The sequence below is a fragment of the Lynx canadensis genome, chromosome F1 (genome assembly GCF_007474595.2).
Source record: "Lynx canadensis isolate LIC74 chromosome F1, mLynCan4.pri.v2, whole genome shotgun sequence".
NCBI lineage: Eukaryota > Metazoa > Chordata > Mammalia > Carnivora > Felidae > Lynx > Lynx canadensis.
The window spans coordinates 17,750,021-17,773,843 of record NC_044319.2 but is presented as its reverse complement, the minus strand read 5'-3'; the positions used below and the strand labels follow the sequence as shown (position 1 = coordinate 17,773,843).

The following is a 23,823-nucleotide window of genomic DNA, read 5'->3' as shown; positions in this document are numbered from 1 at the left end:
CCTGTGACATAAGAATTTAATTCTTTACTGGATGTAGGACTATTCAGTTCATCTGTTTCTTCTTGAATGAGCTTTGGTAGTTTATATCTTTCTGGAACTGGTATTTTGTGTTCTCTCTCTGATCTATTATTTATGTATTTAGTCAGTGTGGCATTAAGTGTATCAATTTTAATCATCTTTTTCAAATATCTAACTTTTGATTTTATTGATTTTTCTTTTGTTAGTTTTAGTTTTGTTTTGATGTTTGTTCATTAACTTTTCTTCATTACCTTTTAAAATTTGCTTCGAGTGGGATTTCCTTTTTTACTGTTTTGTCAAGGTTGAGATTTATGTCACTGATTTGAGCCTTGTATCTTTTCTAACATAAATATTTTCTGGTATATATTTCCCTTTAAGCACCACTTCAGCTGATCCCTCAAATTTTCATATAATGTATCTACTTGTTCATTCACTTTTAAAAGTACATCTGATTTCTTTTGTGTTCTCGTGTTTAGCTAAGAATTATTTTTAAATGTGTTTTGACATTCCCAACTTTGCTTAAAGTTTTCAGAAATCTTTCAGTTTTTGATTTATAGCTTAATTTTAGTAAGAGAACATATTTTATATAACTTTCTTTTCTTTTTTTCTTTTTTTTTTTAATGTTTTATTTAGTGTTTTTGAGAGAGAAAGAGACAGAGTGCAAGCTGGGGAGGGGCAGAAAGAGAGAGGGAGACACAGAATCTGAAGCAGGCTCCAGGCTCTGAGCTGTCAGCACAGAGCCCGATGCAGGGCTCGAACCCACAAACTGTGAGATCATGACCTGAGCTGAAGTTGGACGCTTAACCGACTGTAAGCCACCCAGACGCCCCTAACTTTAATTCTTTTAGATTTGTTATGATTTCTTTTATGGTCTAGAATATGATCTGCCTTGGTAACTATCCAGGTGCATTGAAAAGATTCTGTAGTTTCCATTGGAGTGTTCTGTGAGTGTCATTTAGATCAAACTTGATAGTTTTTTTTTTTTTTTTTTTTTTTTTTTGGTTTTCTGTATTTTTGCTCTGTGTGTGTGTTTTGTCTCCTTGTTCTGTTGATTATTAGGAATGTTGAGATCTGGGGGCACCCGGGTGGCTCAGTTGGTTGAGTGTGTGACTTCAGCTCGGGTCATGATCTCAAAGTTTGTGGATTCGGGCCCCACACCGGTCTCGCTGCTGTGAGCGCAGAGCCTACTTTGGGTCCTCTGACCCCTTCTCTCTCTCCCCACCCCTGCTTGCATTCTCTCTTAAAAATAAATACAAATATTTAGGGATTCCTGGGTGGCTCAGTTGGTAAGCGTTCCATGTCAGCCCAGGTCGTGATCTCACAGTTCATAGGTTCAAGCCCCTGTGTCCGGCTCTGTGCTGACAGCTCAGAGCCTGGAAGCTGCTTCTAGTTCCGTGTCTCCCTCTCTATCTGCCCCTCAGCCACTCATTCTCTGTCTTTCCCTCTCTCTGTCAAAAATAAATAAACATTAAAAATATTAAAAATAAATAAAAATATTTTAAAAAATGTTGAAATATGATTTTATTTCCTTTTTTTAATTTTTTTTAACGTTTATTTATTTTTGAGACAGGGAGAGACAGAGCATGAACGGGGGAGGGTCAGAGAGAGAGGGAGACACAGAATCTGAAACAGGCTCCAGGCTCTGAGCTGTCAGCACAGAGCCTGATGCGGGGCTCGAACTCACAGAGTGCGAGATCGTGACCTGAGCCGAAGTCGGCTGCTTAACCGACTGAGCCACCCAGGTGCCCCGAAATATGATTTTATTTCTCCTTTTGGTTATGGAAGACTATTGTTTTGCCTCTGTTTTTTTGTTTGTTTTGATTTTTTTGAAGTGGTATTGTTAGGGTCTTAAGCATTTATAATTGTTATCTTGGTGAATTGACCCTTTTCTCAGTATATAATGTTGCTTTTTATCCCTGAATCCCTTTTTATTCTTCTGAATCTGTTTTGTTAGGTATTCATCAAAGCAGTAATCTCTTTTTCCTTTCCTCTGAGATTCCAATTATATGTTAGACCTTCTCATTTTGTCTTACAGGTCCCCTTGACTCTGTTCTTTTGATATCAATATCTTTTCTCTTCTTTACATTAAGTAGTTTCTGTGTTCTTTTGGACTCTTATCCTTTTATCTTCAGTTTGATACTGATTGGGTTCAGTGACTTATGCAAGTTACTGTATTTTTCCTAAAATTTTCATTTGATTCTTATTTTATAGTTCCTGTATTTATACTCAGTATTTCTGTCTCTATTAATTTTAAATGTATTTACCTTTTACCCCCATGGAGCACAGTTACAGTAGTTGCTTTAAAATCTGTTGCCTAATTCCAACATCTAGATTTTACAATTGGTTTTTGTTGATGGTATGTTCATTTGAAAAGTTTTCACATTTTCCTGGATTTGTACCGAGTAATTGATGGGTTGTATCTTGGGCATTTTGAATATTATATTTTGTAAGACTCTGGGTTCTGTTCAGATTATCTGGAGAATATCTTTTGTTTCGTTTTGTTTAGGTAGGTGATCGGCGGTTTAGATTCCATCTTGCTTTCTGTATGAGTGATAGTTAAATTGCCAGGGTGGTTTTCAAACCTCTGCTGTGCTGCGTTGGTTTGTTTCATGCATACGCCATTCAGGGGTTAATCTGGAAATTGAGTTGTCTTTTCAGTTGTAGTTCAATGCACAAGGCTTTGTGTCCATCTTGCACATATAAGACTTAGGCCTGTTCATACACAGAATGTGGGATCTTCTCCAGTGCTTTCCTTTCCAGGTTCCTCCCACACTCTTTGTCTCCCTTTTTTACTGAGGCTTTACCAAGAAAGGTGGGGTTTCTCTACAGATGAGTTACTCCTTTTTATGACCACAGAAATGGAGTTTGTGTAGGAATATTAACCTGCCATACTGCTGTAGCTCTGTGATGGAAGCCCACCATGGGGAAAAGTTGAGAGAGAACAAGAATAAAACAAAAGAAAAAATAAAGATTACTCTCAACCCTGTGACTTGCAGAAATGCCTTTTACCAATCTTATGGTCAGAAACACAGGGATTTTCCTCAGTTTTTGCTGATTGAGTTCTGTCTTTGGCTTGCACGGGAGAAAAGAAATGGTACTCTCACTCCTGTTTTGGTTACTTCTTTTAAATTTTGAATTTCCTTTCCATAATGACTGTTTTTCCTTACTTTTCAGATTCCTCAGACATTTCCTTTTAGTTTTTGATATTGTCCTCTGAGTAAACTCACAGTGAGAGAAATTGGCTACAGTGGGCTTACTCTGCCTTGGTTGGTACTAAAAGTCCCAAATGCATTACGCCCATCTCAAAATATTTAGTGTTGTGTAAATGTATTTATCACTCTTTGTTTGGTGATTTTTTTATTGCTTGTAAGATACTGCCTTTGTGATTATAGTAAGAATACTTTAAATTCCTTTAATGTATTTAACACATTTATTTATTATTAGCATTTTAAATGTTTTATACTTTTTAACATTTTATATATTTTGTATTTAGTAATATCCATTTGTTAATGGATATTATTTTTTCACACCATAAATATTGAGTCCTTATAAATGATATTTTTTGTATTCATGCTGTTACTTATTTAATGCTGTGTATTTTTAAAGTAGTTTACTTTCGGGGCGCCTGGGTGGCGCAGTCGGTTAAGCGTCCGACTACAGCCAGGTCACGATCTCGCGGTCCGGGAGTTCGAGCCCCGCGTCGGGCTCTGGGCTGATGGCTCGGAGCCTGGAGCCTGTTTCCGATTCTGTGTCTCCCTCTCTCTCTGCCCCTCCCCCGTTCATGCTCTGTCTCTCTCTGTCCCAAAAATAAATAAAACGTTGAAAAAAAAAATTAAAGTAGTTTACTTTCAAATACATATGCACATACTTGTATGTTAAACAAGTTAATGTTAAACATGAATGTAGTAGGCTTATAGATGCAGTTTTGCTGTGTAGCAAGTTAATCAGAAAAGAATGTTATGAACTAATTTTAAGTTATTTAGGAGAAATATGTTTTTCTTTTTAAATACATAAACTAAGAATCATTTGCAATGAGTTATCTTACTGAATTAGAATTAACACATTCTTTAAAGTTTTTTTTATCCCCAAATATGAATTTGAAGAGTAATAGCACTATTTACAGGTTCTTATTTATTCCAGATTTTCATAGCTGCATACATTAATGTGAAAGTGATGAATTTGAAATCTTGACAAATTAAAAAAATAATTTCAGTTAACTCATACTAAATGAAATACTTTTTTTATCAAAGGACTAAAAAATATAACTGCAACATAGTAAATAGTATTATCATAAATAGTATTATCTGTCTTATAACTTTAGGTAGTTACCTTTTCTAAAAGTTATAACTTTACTAAGTGGAATATCTCCTTTATGTAAACGAAGTTCAAAGGCTTATGTTAGCATCCCAAATGGCCCAGTGACCTTCTGTCCTGGCACCCCCATGCTTGTGTAATTCCCTTCCTCCCCATTATTCCATTCTGTGTGATTGGTAAAGTACCACAGAAGTGAAGGTATGTCACTTTTTTTTTTTTAAGTTACTTTATTTATTTTTGAGGGGTGAAGGAGACTATGCGCGGGACAGTGCAAAAGAGCAGGGGAGGGGCAGAGAGGGAGAGAGAATCCCTAGCAGGCTGCGTGAGCCTGCTGTGAGCGCAGAGCCCGACTTGGGGCTTCAGCCCGTGAGCCCTAAGATCATGACCTGAGCCAAAATCAAGAGTCAGACACTCAACTGGCTGAGCCACCCAGTGGTATGTCGCTTCTGAAATTAGTTCATATAAAACATTTAGCCTTTATCTTCATTTGGGTCCATGAGGAGACGCTAGCAGTATTGTCACAAGCCCATATTATGGGGAACTGAATCACATGCCAAGAGCCATGTTGAGGGACTGAGCTTGAAAGCAGATCCTCGAGTTCAGCTGCATGGAGACCTCTTATCCTGGAGACTCTGAGCAGAAACCACCCAGCTGAGCTGCTCAGAGATTCCTGACAATCAGAAACTGTGTAACAGCAAATTTTGCTGTTTTAAGTTGCTGATTACTGGGGCAGTTGGCTGTACAACAACAATAGGTAACTAATATAACAAAGCCTGTTTTCTCTATTTGATCAAGTTGAAAAGAAAAACTTGAGGGTAAATCAGTATTGGCAAAGTACACATCTTTGTGTCTAGTCTTTCATATTTTTAAATAGATTTATAATATAGTGCATATGTCCCTCAGGTTTTCTGTAGTGTTTGGTGAAACAGCACCATCCCTTTTTGCTCGTTGTGTTTTCTGTAGTATGTAGGCAGTGGCTCAGAAGTGGTTCAAGAGTAGGGGATATCAAATGTATTCATAGTTGCACTGAAGACAGGCTTTTTTTTTTTTTTTTTTTTTTTTTTTTTGTCAAACACCCACCAGTGCCTGTTTTCTCCTCCTCCTCCTCCTCTTCCTCTTCTTCTTCACGAATTCCTTTTTAGAAGTTTTGGTGCAAAAAGACATGCAAAGAAGCTCTGAAACATAAATCCTGCATATTGGAATTGGTGTTGACATTATTATAGATATTCAATGTATTCTAGTTTTGGAAAAATAATTTTGAACAAAAGTACTTGGAGACTGTTTAACTCTTATTTTAAAAATTAATAGATGATAAACTATACTGATCTTCTAGGGTAGTTGGATTTTTACAAATTGAGTATTTTTTTTTTTTTTTAACATTTATTTATTTTTGGGACAGAGAGAGACAGAGCATGAACGGGGGAGGGGCAGAGAGAGAGGGAGACACAGAATCGGAAACAGGCTCCAGGCTCTGAGCCATCAGCCCAGAGCCCGACGCGGGGCTCGAACTCACGGACCGCGAGATCGTGACCTGGCTGAAGTCGGACGCTTAACCGACTGCGCCACCCAGGCGCCCCGCAAATTGAGTATTTTTTAATGGGATTTAAGATTCAGATGATACTTAGAAAAAACTTTACTTCTTAACTTTAATCAAACTTGTAATAAAATATATAGGTTTAAGTAACAAGTTCACTTCCTAAAGCCAGCTAGGTAGTCAGAACAAGTTTGTTTTTATTTTTAGCCTCCTACGTTGCAACACGGTTGTTCTGGCAGTCACTATTTTGATGTTTTAAGGAAGTTCAAAGAAGACTATATATACATAAGTGAAGTGTGTTTGTTTTAATTTCTTTAATTAGTTCTTCACCTTGAGGATGGAATTTTCTTTTAAATTCACTTTTACTTTTTCTTACAAAGTTTTCACACTAAATGATGAAGTTTTAAGTTTTGATGTTAAATGAAATTTTTACTATCATTCTCTTAAGGAGAAAGTAACAGGAGGCTTATTATTTGATTATTATTTTTTTAATGTTTATTTATTTTTGAGAGACAGGGAGAGACAGAATGTGAGCGGGGAGGGGCAGAGAGAGAGGGAGACACAGAATCTGAAGCAGGCTCCAGGCTCTGAGCTGTCAGCACAGAGCCTGACGTGGGGCTTGAACTCACGAGCCATGAGATCATGACCTGAGCTGAAGTCAGCCGTTCAACCAACTGACCACCCAGGTGCCCCACAGGAGGCTTATTATTATTGATTTACATGCTGTCTCTTTATTTTGAGGACCATCTCATTTACATTTGTTTTAGACGTTTTCTTCCAAACCTTTTGTTGATTTCTTCTACACTTTCTACTATTTTACTTTTTAATCTATGATGCCATTTTAGGAATACTGGGTTAATTTTAATACTGTTTCATCTTATCTGTTCTAGTAGTTTTCTAGAACTCCTAATACTGCGTATCACAAAATGGCTGACTTGCACAACAGAGATTTATTCTCTCACCTTACTGGAGGCTAGAAGCCCAGAAATGAAGGTGTTGGCAAGGCCATGCTCCCTCTGAAGGCTCTGGGGAAGACTCCTTCCTCACTGTCTTCCTAGCTTCTGGTGGCTGGTAGCAGTCCTTCCATCTCCATTTCTTGACTTGTGGCTGCATCCAGTTTTTGCCTTCCTTGATACATGGCCTTTTGTACTTTGTACCTGTCTATCCAAGTCTCCTTCTTCTTATGAAGGTATCATTCATTGGAGTTAGGGTCCATCCGAATCCAATATAACCTCATTTTAACTTGATTACATCTGCAAAGACCTTATTTACAAATTAAGTGACATTCAGAGGTACCCGGGGTTATGAATACAACATATCTTTTTGGGGAACACAGTTTAACTCATAATACCTGTATTGTTTAATAATCAGTAATAAAATAAAATGTATCATTTTTTATTTTCCTTTTCTAAGCTATAAATATTCACTATATCTTTATTTTAAGCCTTAGTTATTGTTATAGCTTAGTTATATTGGATTCTAATATCTTTCATATTGAAAATTGTAATTATGATGTTTACCATTGTGACTTATTGATTGATAGATTTAAATTTTAATTAGTTAATATAACAGTGCAATATTGGTCTCAGGAATTAGGTGATTCATCACTTACATACAACACGAAGTGCGCATCACAAGTGCCCTCCTTAATTAATACCCATCATCCATCTAGCCCATCTCCCATTCACCTCCCTCTGTCAACTGTCATCATTAAGAGCCTCTTGTGGTTTGTTTCCTGCTTTTCTTCCCTTGCCCTTCATATGTTGTTTTGTTTCTTAAATTCCGCCTATAAATGCAATCATATTGTATTTGTCTTTCTCCGAGTGACTTATTTCACTTAACATAATACATTCTAGCTCCATCCAAGTCATTGCAAATGGCAAGATTTCATTCTTTTTGATGGCTGAGTAATATTCCATTTCATATATACCACATTTTCTTTATCCGTTTTTCAGTTGATGGGTATTTGGGCTCTCTCCATAGTTTGGCTGTTGTCATTGTGACTTACTTTTGAAATGTTAATGATTGCGTCATTCAGAAAATTACCATAAAATAAAAAGAGACTTTCTAATTTAAATGTCATTTTGTTCTAGCTCATTATACTTACTTATATTTAATTCTGATAAAACACTGATCTGTAACCTTTGTTTATAAAGGGTTTAGTGATTAGTATAAGTGGGATTATGGGAACAGTAGGTGCTTCATGAATATTTGTTGTAGATTAACTTCCGCGTGCTACGTTGTTAAGGTACAGTTCTACCACTGGATATTCTAACCTATAAATGCTATATTTGACTTGTAGACTTTTACATTCAGCTAGCCATTTTATCTCAGAATTGTGTATCTTAATTGCCTGGACAGTTATATATTAATTGAAATAGCACATGATTCCTATTAGAAAATAACATGAAAGAAATAAAGTATTACTATTTAAAACTCTTACTCTTTTATTTCAATATTGTGTGTCTTATTTTTCTCTTAGAGGGCTAATAAATTCATTAGGGTGTAAATAACTTTTTTAATGGTTAATTTTTATTCTGAGAGTCCACATATTAAGAAATGCTCTATGGAATTCCACTCATAAGAAGTAAATTATTCACACAGAGAAAATCTCTATTCTTAGGAAGTACCATTTTTTACCTTATTTTTTTTTTTTTACTCCTATTACCATATTAGCATTCCTGAATGGATTTTAGAGGCATCTGAGTGGCTAGTCAGTTAGCATCTAACTCTTGATTTTGGCTCAGGTCATGATCCCAGGGTGGTGGGTTCAAGCCCCGCATCTGGCTCCCTGCTAAGTGTGGAGTCTGCTTGGGAGTGTCTTTGTCTCTCTCTGTCTCTCTCTGTCTCTCTCTGTCTCTCTCCCTCTCTCCCTCTCTCCCTCTCTCCCTCTCTCCCTCTCTCCCTCTCTCCCTCTCTCCCTCTCTCCCTCTCCCTCTCCCTCTCCCTCTCCCTCTCCCTCTCCCTCCCCCTCCCCCTCCCCCTCCCCCTCCTCCCTTCCTCCCCCTCCCTCCTTTTTTCCCCCTCCCTCTCTCCTTCCCTCTGTCCCTCTCCCCTGCTCATGCTCACTCTCTCTCTCAAAAATGAAATAAAATATTTAAAAAAGATTCTAAAATTTTACTCTATCCTAATACTAGTTTTCATCCCTAAATGTACTCTGGAGTCACCCAACGAGCTTATAAAAAAAAAAAAAAACAATACCTAATGGGGTGCGTGGGTGGCTCAGTCGGTTAAGTGATTAACTCTTAGTGTTGGCTCAGGTCATGATCTTATGGTTTGTGGGTTCGAGCCCTGTGTTGGGCTCTGCACTGACAGTTTGGAGCCTGCTTGGGTTTCCCTCCCTCCCTCCCTCTCTCAAAATAAATAAATAAATAAACCTAAAAAAATTTAAAACACAACAATACCTGGACCCTAACTGGGTATTGTTCAGGATGGGACATTGGTGCCCACTGAAAAGATGGATAGGAAGATTTTTGTTGTTATCATTAATGTTTATTATTAGTTGTGATGTGCAACTGGTATTGTAACCAGTATTTTGAAAATCTATTTTCTTTGTGTATTCTATTGTCTATGAAGACATTTTTGTTTATTTTTTTTTTTAAATTTTTTTTTTCAACGTTTATTTATTTTTGGGACAGAGAGAGACAGAGCATGAACGGGGGAGGGGCAGAGAGAGAGGGAGACACAGAATCCGAAACAGGCTCCAGGCTCTGAGCCATCAGCCCAGAGCCTGACGCGGGGCTCGAACTCACGGACTGCGAGATCGTGACCTGGCTGAAGTCGGACGCTTAACCGACTGCGCCACCCAGGCGCCCCGAAGATATTTTTGTTTAAAAACAATATGATGAGGGCACCTGGGTGGCTCAGTCAGTTGCGCATCTGGCGCTTGATTTTGGCTCAGGTCATGATCCTCATGGTCATGATCAAGCCCCCTTTCAGGCTTTGCACTGGGCATGGAGCCTCTCTTACTTTCCCTCTGCCCCTCCCCTGCTCACCTGCATATGTGCCCTTTCTTTCTCTCTCTTTTGTAAATAAATAAAATATGATATGATATGATATGGTAATGATAGATGCTCTGGTACCTTACAAGACAACAGCTCACCTTTCTGTTTCTGCTTTCAGATCTGACTTGCTCTAATTAGTCAGCTTGCCATTCCTTAATCATGATAAATCTCAGTATATACCATTGGAATAGACTGAATGTCAAATATTGAAACAATATTTAAAGTTTAGCTAAATAATTTAGTAACATTACTTTAAACATACTTATGTAACTGAGTTCCTATATAAAATTGAAAAATCATGAAATTCTTTTTTTTTTTTTTTAATGTTTATTTGAAAGGGAGCATGAGTGAGTGAGGAGTAGAGAGGGAGAGGAAGAATCCCATGTAGGCTCCACACTCAGCACAGAGCCCAACTTGGGGCTCAGTCCCATGACCATGAGATCTTGACCTGAGCCGAAATCAAGAGTGAGACGCTTGGGGCGCTTAGGTGGCGCAGTCGGTTAAGCGTCCGACTTCAGCCAGGTCACGATCTCGCGGTCCGGGAGTTCGAGCCCCGCATCAGGCTCTGGGCTGATGGCTCGGAGCCTGGAACCTGTTTCCGATTCTGTGTCTCCCTCTCTCTCTGCCCCTCCCCCGTTCATGCTCTGTCTCTCTCTGTCCCAAAAATAAATAAACGTTGAAAAAAAAATTAAAAAAAAAAAAAAGTGAGACGCTTAACCAATTGAGCCACCCAGATGCCCCTAAATCATGGAATTCTCACTTGAAAGATAAAATAAGAACTGCTTCTAGGTAGTTTAAATGGCATTTGTATTCTGATATATGTAATACATATATGACTCTGTGTGTGTGTGTGTGTGTGTAGGAGTGGGTGACTATATGACTCCTCTTCCAACCTGTGACACTTTTGAGAAACACACACATGCACACACCATTTTTTTTAAAGTAGGCTCCATGCCCAAGGTGGGGCTTGAACTCACAACCCTGACATCTGGAGTCACATGCTCTACCCAGTGAGCCAACCAAGTACCCTCCCCCCACCCACACACACTGTTTAAAGAATACTAAAACAAATACACATGTATCTCCATATTGCTTGTTTTACCCCTGTCTTTTATGCCTTAGATATGGGATCATGTTACTTCTCAGCATACACTGATTTTCTGTTGTTTTCTGACTTTGAAACTATGCTCTCGGTTTCAGTATATTGTTTTATTATGCAGTCATGCAGTTTAAACAGTATTGGTCCTCATAAACTAAAATGCTTTGGAATAGTATGAAAAGGCAACTGTAGAAATAAGCTAACTTTCTAGTTTATAGAAGCATTTGCTAATGCATTGTTTAATTCCTTTTATTTTTATTTGTCCTTTACTCTTAGTGAAGCTATGGTCTACCAACCTAGACAACTCAGTGGCAAGCATTGAGGCGAAGGCTAACGTGTGCTGTGTTAAATTCAGCCCCTCTTCTAGATACCATTTGGCTTTCGGCTGTGCAGGTAAGAAATTAGAGCAGTTTTATCTTCTTTTGATGTTGGTTGAGTATTGTGGCTAGGATAAAAGACCGTGTTTTAAAATGAATAACTTTCCTTATAGGTTTAAATTTTGTTTTTGTTATTAGACTCTAAGTTAGAAGTATGCATTGTGCCATCATTACTCATTTATTGCTGTGCTTTAATTTCAGTATTCTGTCACCCACGTTTAGTACATAAAGTTAGGTTTGTTGACTCTTTTTGCTCCTCTAAGTCTTTGTATGCATGAACTAATGCTTATTCACAAACTTAGTTCATAATGATGTTTAAATGATTAAGTTATATTGTATAGACACAGGAATCCATTTTTAATTAAAGGAAATCTATTCATTCGTTCAACAATTTTGTGTGTATACATACACACGCATGCACACACGTATATAGTACTGTGCACAAAGCACCCATATAGGGATAGTGAATAAGATAAAATCTTGTATCATGGAATGCATGGTAACACAGGAAGTACTCAAAAGCATGTTAGCTGTTAATATCATAGCAAAGAATTTTTTGATAACATCTTTTTCTTAGCTAGGGTGACCAACTGTCTGGCTTTGCCAGCCCTAGTTTATACTTATACTGTTATAATTAATATTAGTGCCTTCTTTTCATTTTCAGAAGTGTAATGGATTGGAAGATAAATCATTGCCTTACTCCTTTGTCTTTTGTATCTGCCCCCCCCCTTAAATATTTGCTAAAACAAAACACCTATAATTTAACTTCTGCATTAGGAAATCTTGATTTTTTTTATTGATAATCTCAGGTTTTTTTTTAATAAAGATGAGCTTAGCACCATATCATGAACACAGAATCACCCTTTAAAAAAAAGAAAAGCACAATTTAAATCTTATTTATGATACCTTTTCCTTATTTCCACTTATTATTTATTCACTTATATACTGACATAATTTCATTATTAGATTCTAGTAAGTTATGGTCTAACATGTATATGTAGGTAGAATTCTCTATTAGCATACAGAATTTTCCTTGTTAAATCCTTTTTCTACCACTGGTTATGCAAGTTGGTTAACTCATCTCCCCAAGTCTCTTGGACTTAAAATGGAGATAGTCCTATCTTATGGGGATTATGAAAGGAAGATGGTATATGTAAAGCTCTTACAAGATGGTACTCAATAATTGTTATTTTCATTTTTAATATTTTATCATGCATTTATTGAAAACAGTTTTACTGTTATCTTATATTTTATATATACATTAACCATTGGCCGTAATTTATGACTAGAAGTTTTTATCAATATTTAGTATGTACAGATGCCAGATATGAACATTTTCAAATGTTTTCCTTCCTGGTAAAGGGAAACCTACCTTATTTTATTATTTAATTTAATTAATTAATTTTTTTTTTTTTAAGAGAAAGTGGTATCCCCCCCTTTTTTTAAATTTTTATTTATTTTTGAGAGACAGAAAGGAGGGGAGGGAGAGAGACAGAGTGTGAGTAGGGGGAGGGCAGAGAGAGAGGGAGACACAGAATCTGAAGCAGGCTCCAGGCTCAGAGCTGTCAGCACAGAGCCTGACGTGGGGCTCGAACTCATGAACCACAAGATCATGACCTGAGCCAGATTTGGACGCTTAGCCAACTGAGCCACCCAGGTGTCCCTATTATTTTATTTTATTTTTTAAAGTTTATTTATTTAAGTGGTCTCTACACCCAATGTGGGGTCAAACTCACAACCTTGAGATGAAGGATTGCATGCTCTTCTCACTGAGCCAACGAGGTGTTCCTAGGGAAACCTACATTCATTCATTCACATCCAAGTTAGTTAGCATATAGTGCAACAATGATTTCAGGAGTAGATTCCTTAATGCCCCTTAACCATTTAGCCCACCCTCCTCCCACAACCCGTCCAGCAACTGTTTTTTCTCCTTAAGAGTCTCTTATGTTTTGTCCCCTTCCCTGTTATATATTTTTTTGCTTCCTTTCTTTTATGCTCATCTGTTTTGTATGTTAAATTCCTCATGAGTGCATTCATATGATATTTGCCTTTCTCTGACTAATTTCGCTTCGCATGATACCCTCTAGTTCCATCCACATAGTTGCAAATGGCAAGATTTCATTCTTTTTGATTGCCGGGGAATACTCCATTGCGTGCGTGTGTGCGTGCGTGTACACACCACATCTTCTTTATCCATTCATCCATCGATGGACATTTGTGCTCTTTCCATACTTTGGTTGTTGTTGATAGCACTGCTATACAGGTTGTGGTGCGTGTGCCCCTTAGAAACAGCATACCTGTATTAAGGAAACCTGCTTTTAAAAATGCTTTGCTATCTGGCAGGCAGTTTGCTCCTACTGTTTTAAAATTTCATGTAGTTCTTACTTAATTTTTGCATTTAATTTTCCATGTATGCTTTAAGATTTATATTTTTCCAATTCTAGAAAAATTCTTTTGGGATTCTCTTCTGAATTACATTGTATTTACTTGTTAATTTTGGAACCACTGGCCTTATTAAGATAGTATATCTTCCCACATAGTTAGAAAGGGGTATTTTTCTGTTTGTTTGGATTATTTTCTATCCTACAGTGAGATTTTATAGTTTATTTCATTTAGGCTTAAGGTTTTTCTGGTTTACTTTTTTCTATGTATATTATAATTTTGGTTCCATTTTGGTTTTTTATTTTATTTTTTAACAGTTTATTTGTTTTTGAGAGAGAGAGAGTGTGAGCAGGGGAGGGGCAGGGAGAGAGGGAGACACAGAATCTGAAGCGGGCTTCAGGCTCTGAGCTGTTAGTACAGAGCCTGATGCGGGGATTGAACTCACGAACTGTGAAATCATGACCTGAGCCGAAGTCAGACGCTTAACTGGTGGAACCACCCAGGCGCCCCATTTTTTTGTTACTGTTTTAAATAAAATACTTTTTCCATTCCTTATTTTTAAGTACTGTTGCTAAGAGTAGATAGAAACTTTTGATATTTGGATATTTGTATTATATGTAGGCACCTATTAAATTTTTTTAAATTAAATCTAGTACCTGTTTAGTACAGTCTTTGAGCTATCCGTTTATACTTGATAGTAACCAAATGATACAATGATACAAATACAACGGTATTTGTATTTCTTCGTTTTCAATGATTTATTGTATTCTCTTCTTACAAGGCAGTATTACATGATAACAGTGATAGTTCTTTTCTCCTCTATTTCACTTAGTTGACTGGGCTTCAGTCTTTTACTTTTAAGGGTATCTACTTTTGGAAAGTAATCTTAATTAAATTCAAATAATTCATTTTACTGTTTCTTGGGAACAACTTAGTATTTTATCAAATGCTTTTTTAGTCACAGTTGATAAACTCATATGGTTTAATTTGTTGATGTAATGGATGATGCATTTACGTTTTCTGATATTGGATTATATTTGTATTTCTAGAATAAACCTTGCTTGAGCATAATGTGGAATTCTTTTGGCATATTGCTGCATTTATTACTGGTATTTTTACACATGCAATCATAAATTGGTATATAATTCGCTGTGTTTTTTCTTAACCACTTTAATCATTGTTTTATAATTCCTGGTATACAAGTCTTGAACTTGTCTTATTAAATTTATTCCCGAGTATGTTACTACTTTTATTTTTTTGATACTTTTTTCAACATTTTTATTTAAATTCCAGTTAACATACAGTATTTTATTACTTTAAATATATTGTGAATGGAATTGTTTTCTTAATTTTATTTTTAATTTTTGTTTTTTGCTAGAGCACAGAAATACAATTAATTTTTGCATATTGATCTTGCATCCTGCAATTGTACTGCTCTTTTGTATTTTTTTCTCTTAGTTTTATTGTGGATTTTTTTGGGATTTTCTACATTTGGGATTCATGCTATCTATGGATTAAAGTAATTTTATTTCTTCCTTTACTATGTTAATGTCTTTTTGCTTATTTGCATGAGCTTCAAGCTCATGTACAATGTTGAATGGAAGTGGCAGAAGGACTTCCTTACCTTATAGGAAAGTATTCAGTCCGTCACAATTAGGTATGATATTTGCTGGGAGATTTTTGTAGATACCCTTTATCAAGTTGATTAGTTCTCTATTCCTAGTTTGCTAAGAGTGTTTATTATGAATGAGTTTTAGATTTTGTCAAATGTTTTTTCTCTGTCTACTGAGATGATCTTGTAGTTTATGTCCTTAATTTAATAATATGTAATAGTTCATTATTGTTATTTTTGTCTTGAATGTTAAACCACCCTTCCATTCCTGGGAAAAAAAATCTCTCATAGCTGTAGTGTAAAATCCTTTTTATATGTTGCAGGATTGAGCTTGCTAATATTTTAAGTGTTTTTTTGGATATTTGTAACTTTCTTGTGATGTTTTGTGGCTTTAATAGCGAAGAACTGTTGGCCTTATAGAATGAGTTGGGAAGTGTTTCTTTGTTTACTGAATAAGTTTGTAAAGCTTTGGTATTATTTTTTCTTTAAATATTTGATGAAATTTATCAGTGAAACCATCTGGACTTAGACTCCATGAGAATATTTTAAATTCCTAATTTAATTTCTTCTTATGAGTTCATTCAGATTTTCTCTTTTTCTTCTTGAAGTCATTTTTGGTAGTTGTGTTTCTAGGAATTTGTATGTTCAGTTTTTCTAATTTGTTGTGATAAAGGCGTTCATAATGTTCTCTTATAGTCCTTTTCATTTCTGTAGTTTAACTTCTGTAATTCTGTAGTAACGTCCCTTCTTTGATTTCTAACTGGTCATTTGTGTCTTCTCTCTTTTTTCTTTTTGGTAGGTCTAGTTTAATATTTGTCAGTTTATTTCAAGTGGGGTGTGTGTGTGTGTGTGTGTGTATGAGAGATGCTTCACGCCAGAATACCATATATTTCCACTGTTCTTAATGTTGTTAACTAAACTTACTTGTTGGAAGGGTTAGAGATCTGTAGGCTAAGACTCTTATTGGGAGACCGGGAGAGCTGTTCTTTTTTTCTCATCCAATCGAGATCAGAATCTTTTGAGTTCATGAATGTTATGCCATTGCTATAATCAAGGGATCAGAAATCTTTCAGTGTAACTAATACAAGCTGGAGACTGGATATTGTAATATTATATCAGAAAACCTTCACATATTTACAGTGATGCTCATTGCAACAGAAATATCCAAAGCAGAATGATCACCGACTTGCTACCTTTCAGATCTTACATAAGTGCATCCTAGTGCTGGAAACTAATTCACATCTGGAAGCACAACTACAAGAGGATCTGGGCAATGTAGTTATAACATTCCATCCTCCATAGGCTTAAAAAAGATGGTGGGAATAGATGCCGATGTCATTGGCTCTATCCAGCGCAATGCAGTTTCATATGACTGTAAGGAGTTATTTTTTCTGGCTTTGAAATAGGTTTCTAGTATCTGAGCAAGGCGTTAATGAATCCAGCAGTCCTTACTTTTTCAGTGCCTTTAATGTATTTTTTACTGATTGAAACATGCTTTTAATCTTAAAAGCTTGTATTACTCGAAAACAGTGACTGATGTTGCCTCATTTTCATTTAGAATTGTAACATTTGTTAGAATATAGACTATTATCCAAATGTTTCTCTTTAAACTGTGAAACATCACTTTAGCCGTATCGTTTATTTTACCACTGAGAGAAGTACAGAGTCACATTCATGAGATTGCTTAATAAATATCATTTATGATGATGAATTTGACATTAGAAGTGGGCTGTACATTTTTAAACATTGCTTTTGAAGTTGCCAGAAATAGATAATGAGTAAGTATGCTACTCACCAACTACATTTTTACTCCCCTGTTGCAAAGGCATTGTGGATCCTACTTGGGTAGTGATGCATTGTGCTATCATTTAGCACAATGTAACTTTCTTTGTAACTTTCTTTTAAATTATTAAATTTAATTTAATTTAAATTAAGGCAGGTTCCCTGCCTGTCTTCATTTAGAGCTTATATTTCTATTTGGTACAAGTGATATATTTTTCTCTTTTACTTCATCATTTTGCTCTTTTACCTTTTATCATATTATAGAAAGATGTCTAGTTTGTTGTTTTTTTTTTTTTTTTAATTTTTTTTTTCAACGTGTTTATTTATTTTTGGGACAGAGAGAGACAGAGCATGAACGGGGGAGGGGCAGAGAGAGAGGGAGACACAGAATCGGAAACAGGCTCCAGGCTCCGAGCCATCAGCCCAGAGCCTGACGCGGGGCTCGAACTCACGGACCGCGAGATCGTGACCTGGCTGAAGTCGGACGCTTAACCGACTGCGCCACCCAGGCGCCCCTGTTGTTGTTTTTTTTTTAATGGAGAATATAGCATGAGAAATTTCTTGTGGTGTACTAAATATTCACAAGTATTTCTTTTAAAATATCAAGTCCTGGGGCGCCTGGGTGGCGCAGTCGGTTAAGCGTCCGACTTCAGCCAGGTCACGATCTCGCGGTCCGGGAGTTCGAGCCCCGCGTCGGGCTCTGGGCTGATGGCTCGGAGCCTGGAGCCTGTTTCCAATTCTGTGTCTCCCTCGCTCTCTGCCCCTCCCCTGTTCATGCTCTGTCTCTCTCTGTCCCAAAAATAAATAAACGTTGAAAAAAAAAATTTAAAAAAAAAAAATAAAATATCAAGTCCTAAGTCATGGTCCCGCTTGAAAATAGTAGACTAAGAATTTTAAACTACTTTTTTGTGGTTAATATTGAGAACATGCTTTGAATCTTATTTTACACTATTTAAAACTCTTTTAAGCACTGAGATTATCTGAAGCATGTTTTTACCAGAAGAGAGGATAATACTAAAAAAAATTTTTTTTAACGTTTTTATTTATTTTTGAGAGAGAGACAAAAAACACGAGCAGGGGAGGGGCAGAGAGAAAGGGATACAGAATCTGAAGCAGGCTCCAAGCTCTGAGCTGTCAGCATACAGTGCGATGCAGGGCTCGAACTCGTGAACCACAAGATCATGACCTCAGCTGAAGTCGGACACTTAACCGACTAAGCCACCCAGGTGCCACATTTTTAATGTATAGATGAAAGTGTTTATTAATTGTCTATTACTTGATTACTACATGATATTTTCTTATTGAGTATAAAAAGGTAGAAAAACTATTTTTCTCCAATCTATCTTCTCTAAAGCCAGTTTGGGATAGCATTGCAAGATTAAAGTAAGTTGAACTCCTAGCAGTCTATGGTTTTAAGAGATCATCAGAGTTGCTTGCATACTAACCTGAAGTGTCTTGCAGTTTTTTAAACTGTAATTAGTATAACAGGTAGGAAATATATATACTCTTGAGGCATTCTTTTTAAAGTAATAATAGTTTTTTTTCCCCTAGAAATTAGTGATATAAATCCATTTACTGTAAATAGTAAGGTTACTATTCCGATTTAGGAGTGGCATTTGCGCGAATAATATATTCACTGGGAAGGTATGCTGTTCAGAACAAACAGGAATTCTGAAATATCTTATTTAACTCTGTTGTCAATAAACAATTTTAGTTTTGGTTACTGTAAAGTCTTTGTTACTCTCAATAAACTAAATAGTTCATATGCATAAACATACCATTTGTTTTCCATAAAGAAATGCTTTGTTTTCCGTACTCAAGATGAGCCCAGAATATAAGCGGGAAATTTGAGAGGAAATCCAAGTGGCTAATGAGCGTATGAACATATGTCTAACTTCACTAACAATAGGGAAATTCAAGTAAAAACAATCAGGTAACATTTCCCATTTACTGTATAGTCCAAAATTAAAGATTACTGTTAGCATAAAAAGAATAAAGTAAGTTTAACCATAAAAAATCGTCCCTATTCAAATATTTTTGACCTACAAAAACACCAATTTCATATGATTCAACCAAGAAAAAGATGTTCCTTACAGCATTGCCTAATTAAAAAAAGTTCATCAATAAGAAAACAATATATATGATATAGTCATACAACGTAGTATTTTACGACAGTTAAAATATCGTTTTCTTATTTTTGATACTTTGTAGTTTTTGTGATTGGCATAATAACTCAGTCTTCAAAAGGAAAAGATAACCTTTGTTTTTTGTTTTGTTGTTCTTGATAATTTATTTTTAAATACCTACATATTACTTCCCTTACTGTGAAACTTTCAGTTGCTTCTTATTACTTAAAGAATAAATATAGATTCCTTTGCTTCCGTTCCAAACCCTCCATGATCGGCTTCAGTATTCCTTATGTTTGACTCATGTCGTTTACTCTGAAATTTTTCACTCAGAATTTTTATAAAGATTCTTCCACGCAGATTTCTTGAGTCTGAGTAAAGCTGTCTGAGGCTATCTGATATATGCATCTTCAGTGCTTATAATTGATGTGATCAGGGGCCCCTGGGTGGCTCAGTCAGTTAAGCATCTGACTTGGACTCAGGTCATGAACTTGCCGTTCGTATGAGCCCCACGTCGGGCTCTGTGAGGACAGGTCAGACTGGAGCCTGCTTCAGATTCTGTGTCTCCCTCTCTCTCTGCCTTCCCCTGCTCACGCTTAGTCTCTGTCTCTCTCAATAAAGATAAAACAATTTTTAAAAATTGATGTAATCCTTTAAAAATTGTGTGTATTTAATTGTACAAATAGTACAAGATTATATCCTCACTCTCAACTTTCATATGTTACACATAAAGCTTAAGTTCTTCTTCACCAAGCATCCTTACACTGCCTCTTTAGATGTACTGTTCTTAACAGTTTTACAGGTATCTCTCCACAGAGAGATAGATACAGCATTTCTTGAGGAGGAGGCCACTAAGCATTTTTTTATAGTACTTTTCTTTCTTTATTTTATAGTATTTCTTCTTTCTTTAAATTAGGGCTGAATCTAAAAGATGGACCTCTATGCTCTAGATCTCCATTCTATTGCCCCCACCCCAAAGTATAATTATTAGGTCCTTTCAATTTAAGAAGCCAGTGTTTAAAGTGGTATGAAACCTAATTTAATTCATTTTTTAGAGTTAACATGGAGAAACTTGAGTTAAGGTAGATGTGTAAGTGCTTGAGGTGTCTTTTATTGTAATTTCCCATGTTATTTAAGTAATGGGAAAAGGTTTAGGCTTGCTAGGTTTATAAATATGCCTTGTCCTTTATTTTATACAGCAGCTGCCAGTGGGGATGATGTCTTTTCCTTCATAGTTAAATAAATTAAATTTCTGAATATTTAACAAATTTGGATTTAGTGTCATAGCATTCATGAACAGTAAGTAGTATAAAAATAATAGGGCGAAAATGAATATTAAAGACATTTTATTTTCAACTTTGCAAGTAACTTGAGTGAACTCAAATGGGAGTGGCATGCATAAAGCCAATACTATTAAAAAACAAAGTATTCTATTACTTAGTCATGCAGTGTACTTTCAGGGATGCTAGAGTCTAAAAACAACTTTGAACCACCTAGTAGATCATTACTTTTTTTTTTTTTTTTAGTTTTTAAAAGTTTATTTATTTTGAGAGAGACAGAGACTGTGCAAGTGGGGGAGGGGCAGAGAGAGAGTCCCAAGCAGGCTCTGCACCACGAGCGCAGGTCCAGATGTGGGGCTTGATCCCACGAAGATATGAGCTCATGACCTGAGCTGAAACCAAGAGTTGTATGCTTAACCGACTGAGCCATCCAGGCGTCCCTAGTAAAATTTTCACCTATTTATGTTTCTTGCCTTCCAGCCTGTAAGTAGCACTGTAGCTACAAGATATTTTTAAAAACAGACTGCAAAGGAAATTTTGTATTTATATTAAATGCAGTGAGATATTTAAAGTTAGGCGTCTGTTCAGCTGTTACTAATTTAATAGATGCGATCATTCAGTTTTTTTTTTAATTTTTTTAACGTTTATTTATTTTTGAGACAGAGAGAGACAGAGCATGAACAGGGGAGGGGCAGAGAGAGAGGGAGTCACAGAATCTGAAACAGGCTCCAGGCTGTGAGCTGTCAGCACAGAGCCTGACGCAGGGCTCAAACTCACGGACCGTGAGATCATGACCTGAGCTGAAGTCGGACTCTTAACTGACCGAGCCACCCAGGCGCCCCAACGATCATTCAGTTTTTGAAACCTAGTATTGAGTAAGCACTACACACACTTGGGAAGTATGAAATACATGATGTAATTTCTCAGGGAGCTAATAAAATAATAGAACCAAAGTACAAAATCCAAACTGTTATTGTGGCAAGGTGGAAGGAGTAGAATATTTGGTTAATCCAAGAGAACAGGAAAGTAGGAAAGTAGCATCAAATATTTGGGGTAATTAGAAGGGGTAATTAAAAAAGAAAATAAGCTGATAGAACTGCAGATATATCTAAAAGTAAATGGAAATGTCTAATTTGCTCCAAGTAAAAGGGATTAAGAGGCTAGTTAAAATGTTCAAAATGTAATAATGTACTCTTTACAGGAGACACTCAGAAACAAGGTTAAAGCATGGTAAATAAAAAGTTTTATTTTGGCAAAGGATTGATAGATTAGTGGAACAGAACCAGCAACAGGCTTACAAACGTATGGACATTTGATACCTGGCAAAGGTGATTGTTTGGAAAATACAGAATTTTTGGACTCTGACAGTTGTTATGGGAATTTTTGCTCTACCGCATGTAATGCACAAAGTCAATTCCAGTTGATAAAATTACCTAAATATGAACAGTAAGACTTCTAAAGTATTTAGAAGATAATATGTAAGAAAATATTTTCATGATCTTGTGGTAAGGAAGGCTTTAAGACACAGAAGTATAAACCATAAATGAAAGGTGATTAAATTTATCTCCAATAAAATTTAAATCAAAAGTCATTAATTGGCAGAAGATAACACCTACAATGACAAGGTATTAGTATCCAGATTTCATGAAGAACTCTTTGAAATAAATGATAAGAAAATGATAAATACACCCTACAGCTTTGCTACTGAAAGTGTTGTGTGCACAGCAGTTAGCATCAATATCACTTAGGAGCTTGATAAGAAATGCAAATTCTAGCACCCTGACCAAGACCTACTGAATCAAAGTATGCATTGTTCCTTATTCTTAATTTCTGATGGACTCTAGGAACCTTTTTTTTTTTTTATTAACAGTCTCCCCAAATGAATTTTATGCACTCCAAAGTCTGAGAATCCTTGCCTTAGAGAAATATATATATATATATATATATATATATATATATATATTTTTTTTTTTTTTTTTTTTTTTTTTAATGTTTATTTATTTCTGAGACAGAGACAGAGCATGAGTGGGGGAGAGGCAGAGACAGAGACGGAGACACAGAATCTGAAGCAGGCTCCGAGCTGTCAGCACAGAGCCTGACGCGGGGCTCGAACTCACAGACCGTGAGATCATGACCTGAGCCAAAGTCGGTCATTCAACCGACTGAGCCACCCAGGCTCCCCGAGAAATACGTATTTAAATAATGTATGTAATGGCATTGTTTGCACATTCATACTGTGAAACATTCAGCAGTGAGAATGAAATGCAGCTCCATGAATCCATATGGATGAATAATAAGCAAATAGGTTGAATGAAAGGAAGTCACAGAAGAATGTACAGTGTAATTCTATTTACAAACATGCAAAACAAACTGTTGTTTAGGAATATATTCATCCACTGCAGGAATATAAAATTCAACCATAAAGAAGAGAAGGGGGGCGCCTGGGTGGCGCAGTTGGTTGAGCGTCCAACTTCAGCCAGGTCGCGATCTCGCGGTCCGTGAGTTCGAGCCCCGCGTCAGGCTCTGGGCTGATGGCTCGGAGCCTGGAGCCTGTTTCCGATTCTGTGTCTCCCCTTCTCTCTGCCCCTCCCCGTTCATGCTCTGTCTCTCTCTGTCCCAAAATAAATAAAAAAACGTTGAAAAAAAAATTTTTAAAAAAAAAAGAAGAGAAGGGGAAATAATTATTATATCTTTAAGTATAGTGCTTACCTGTCAGATGGAGAAGAAATATGATGTACAGGAGGCTTTTAAAATTTGGGAATGTTTGTATTTGTAACCAGTTTACTAGTTACGAGGTTGAAACTTCACATATGTTGTATAGACTCTTCTGTATGCAGGCTATTTTTCCAAGTCACAAAGAAAGTTTTTTAAAAAGTTGTAAAAAATGTAAACTAATTCAAACAATGTAAAAAATTTAGCATATAGACATTTATAGAAAGTACCATTAAATAGTTTCTTTCCTTGGTGACTTTTAAGATATTTCCATGGAAACTTCTTTTTTTTTTTTAAATTTTTTTTTTCAACGTTTTTTTATTTATTTTTGGGACAGAGAGAGACAGAGCATGAACAGGGGAGGGGCAGAGAGAGAGGGAGACACAGAATCGGAAACAGGCTCCAGGCTCCAAGCCATCAGCCCAGAGCCTGACGCGGGGCTCGAACTCACGGACCGCGAGATCGTGACCTGGCTGAAGTCGGACGCTTAACCGACTGCGCCACCCAGGCGCCCCCATGGAAACTTCTTAAAGTTGACTGATGTTTTGGCAGCTATAAGTGAACAGATACACTAGTGTCTCGC

The 23,823-nt window shown here is 36.4% G+C and overlaps 1 protein-coding gene across 8 annotated transcripts in view; it reads left to right on the top strand.

The window, feature by feature from the left end:
• Positions 1-23,823, top strand: part of COP1 (COP1 E3 ubiquitin ligase) — a 281,667-nt gene that overhangs the window by 171,926 nt on the left and 85,918 nt on the right. For all 8 annotated transcript variants that reach the window (XR_003965751.1, XM_030301693.1, XM_030301697.1 and 5 more), the window contains one exon: positions 11,246-11,362. Coding sequence is in view for 7 of the 8 variants with exons in the window: in XM_030301693.1 (XP_030157553.1) it covers positions 11,246-11,362 (117 nt within the window). In the remaining variant the exon portion in view is untranslated. The remainder of the gene's footprint in view (positions 1-11,245; positions 11,363-23,823) is intronic.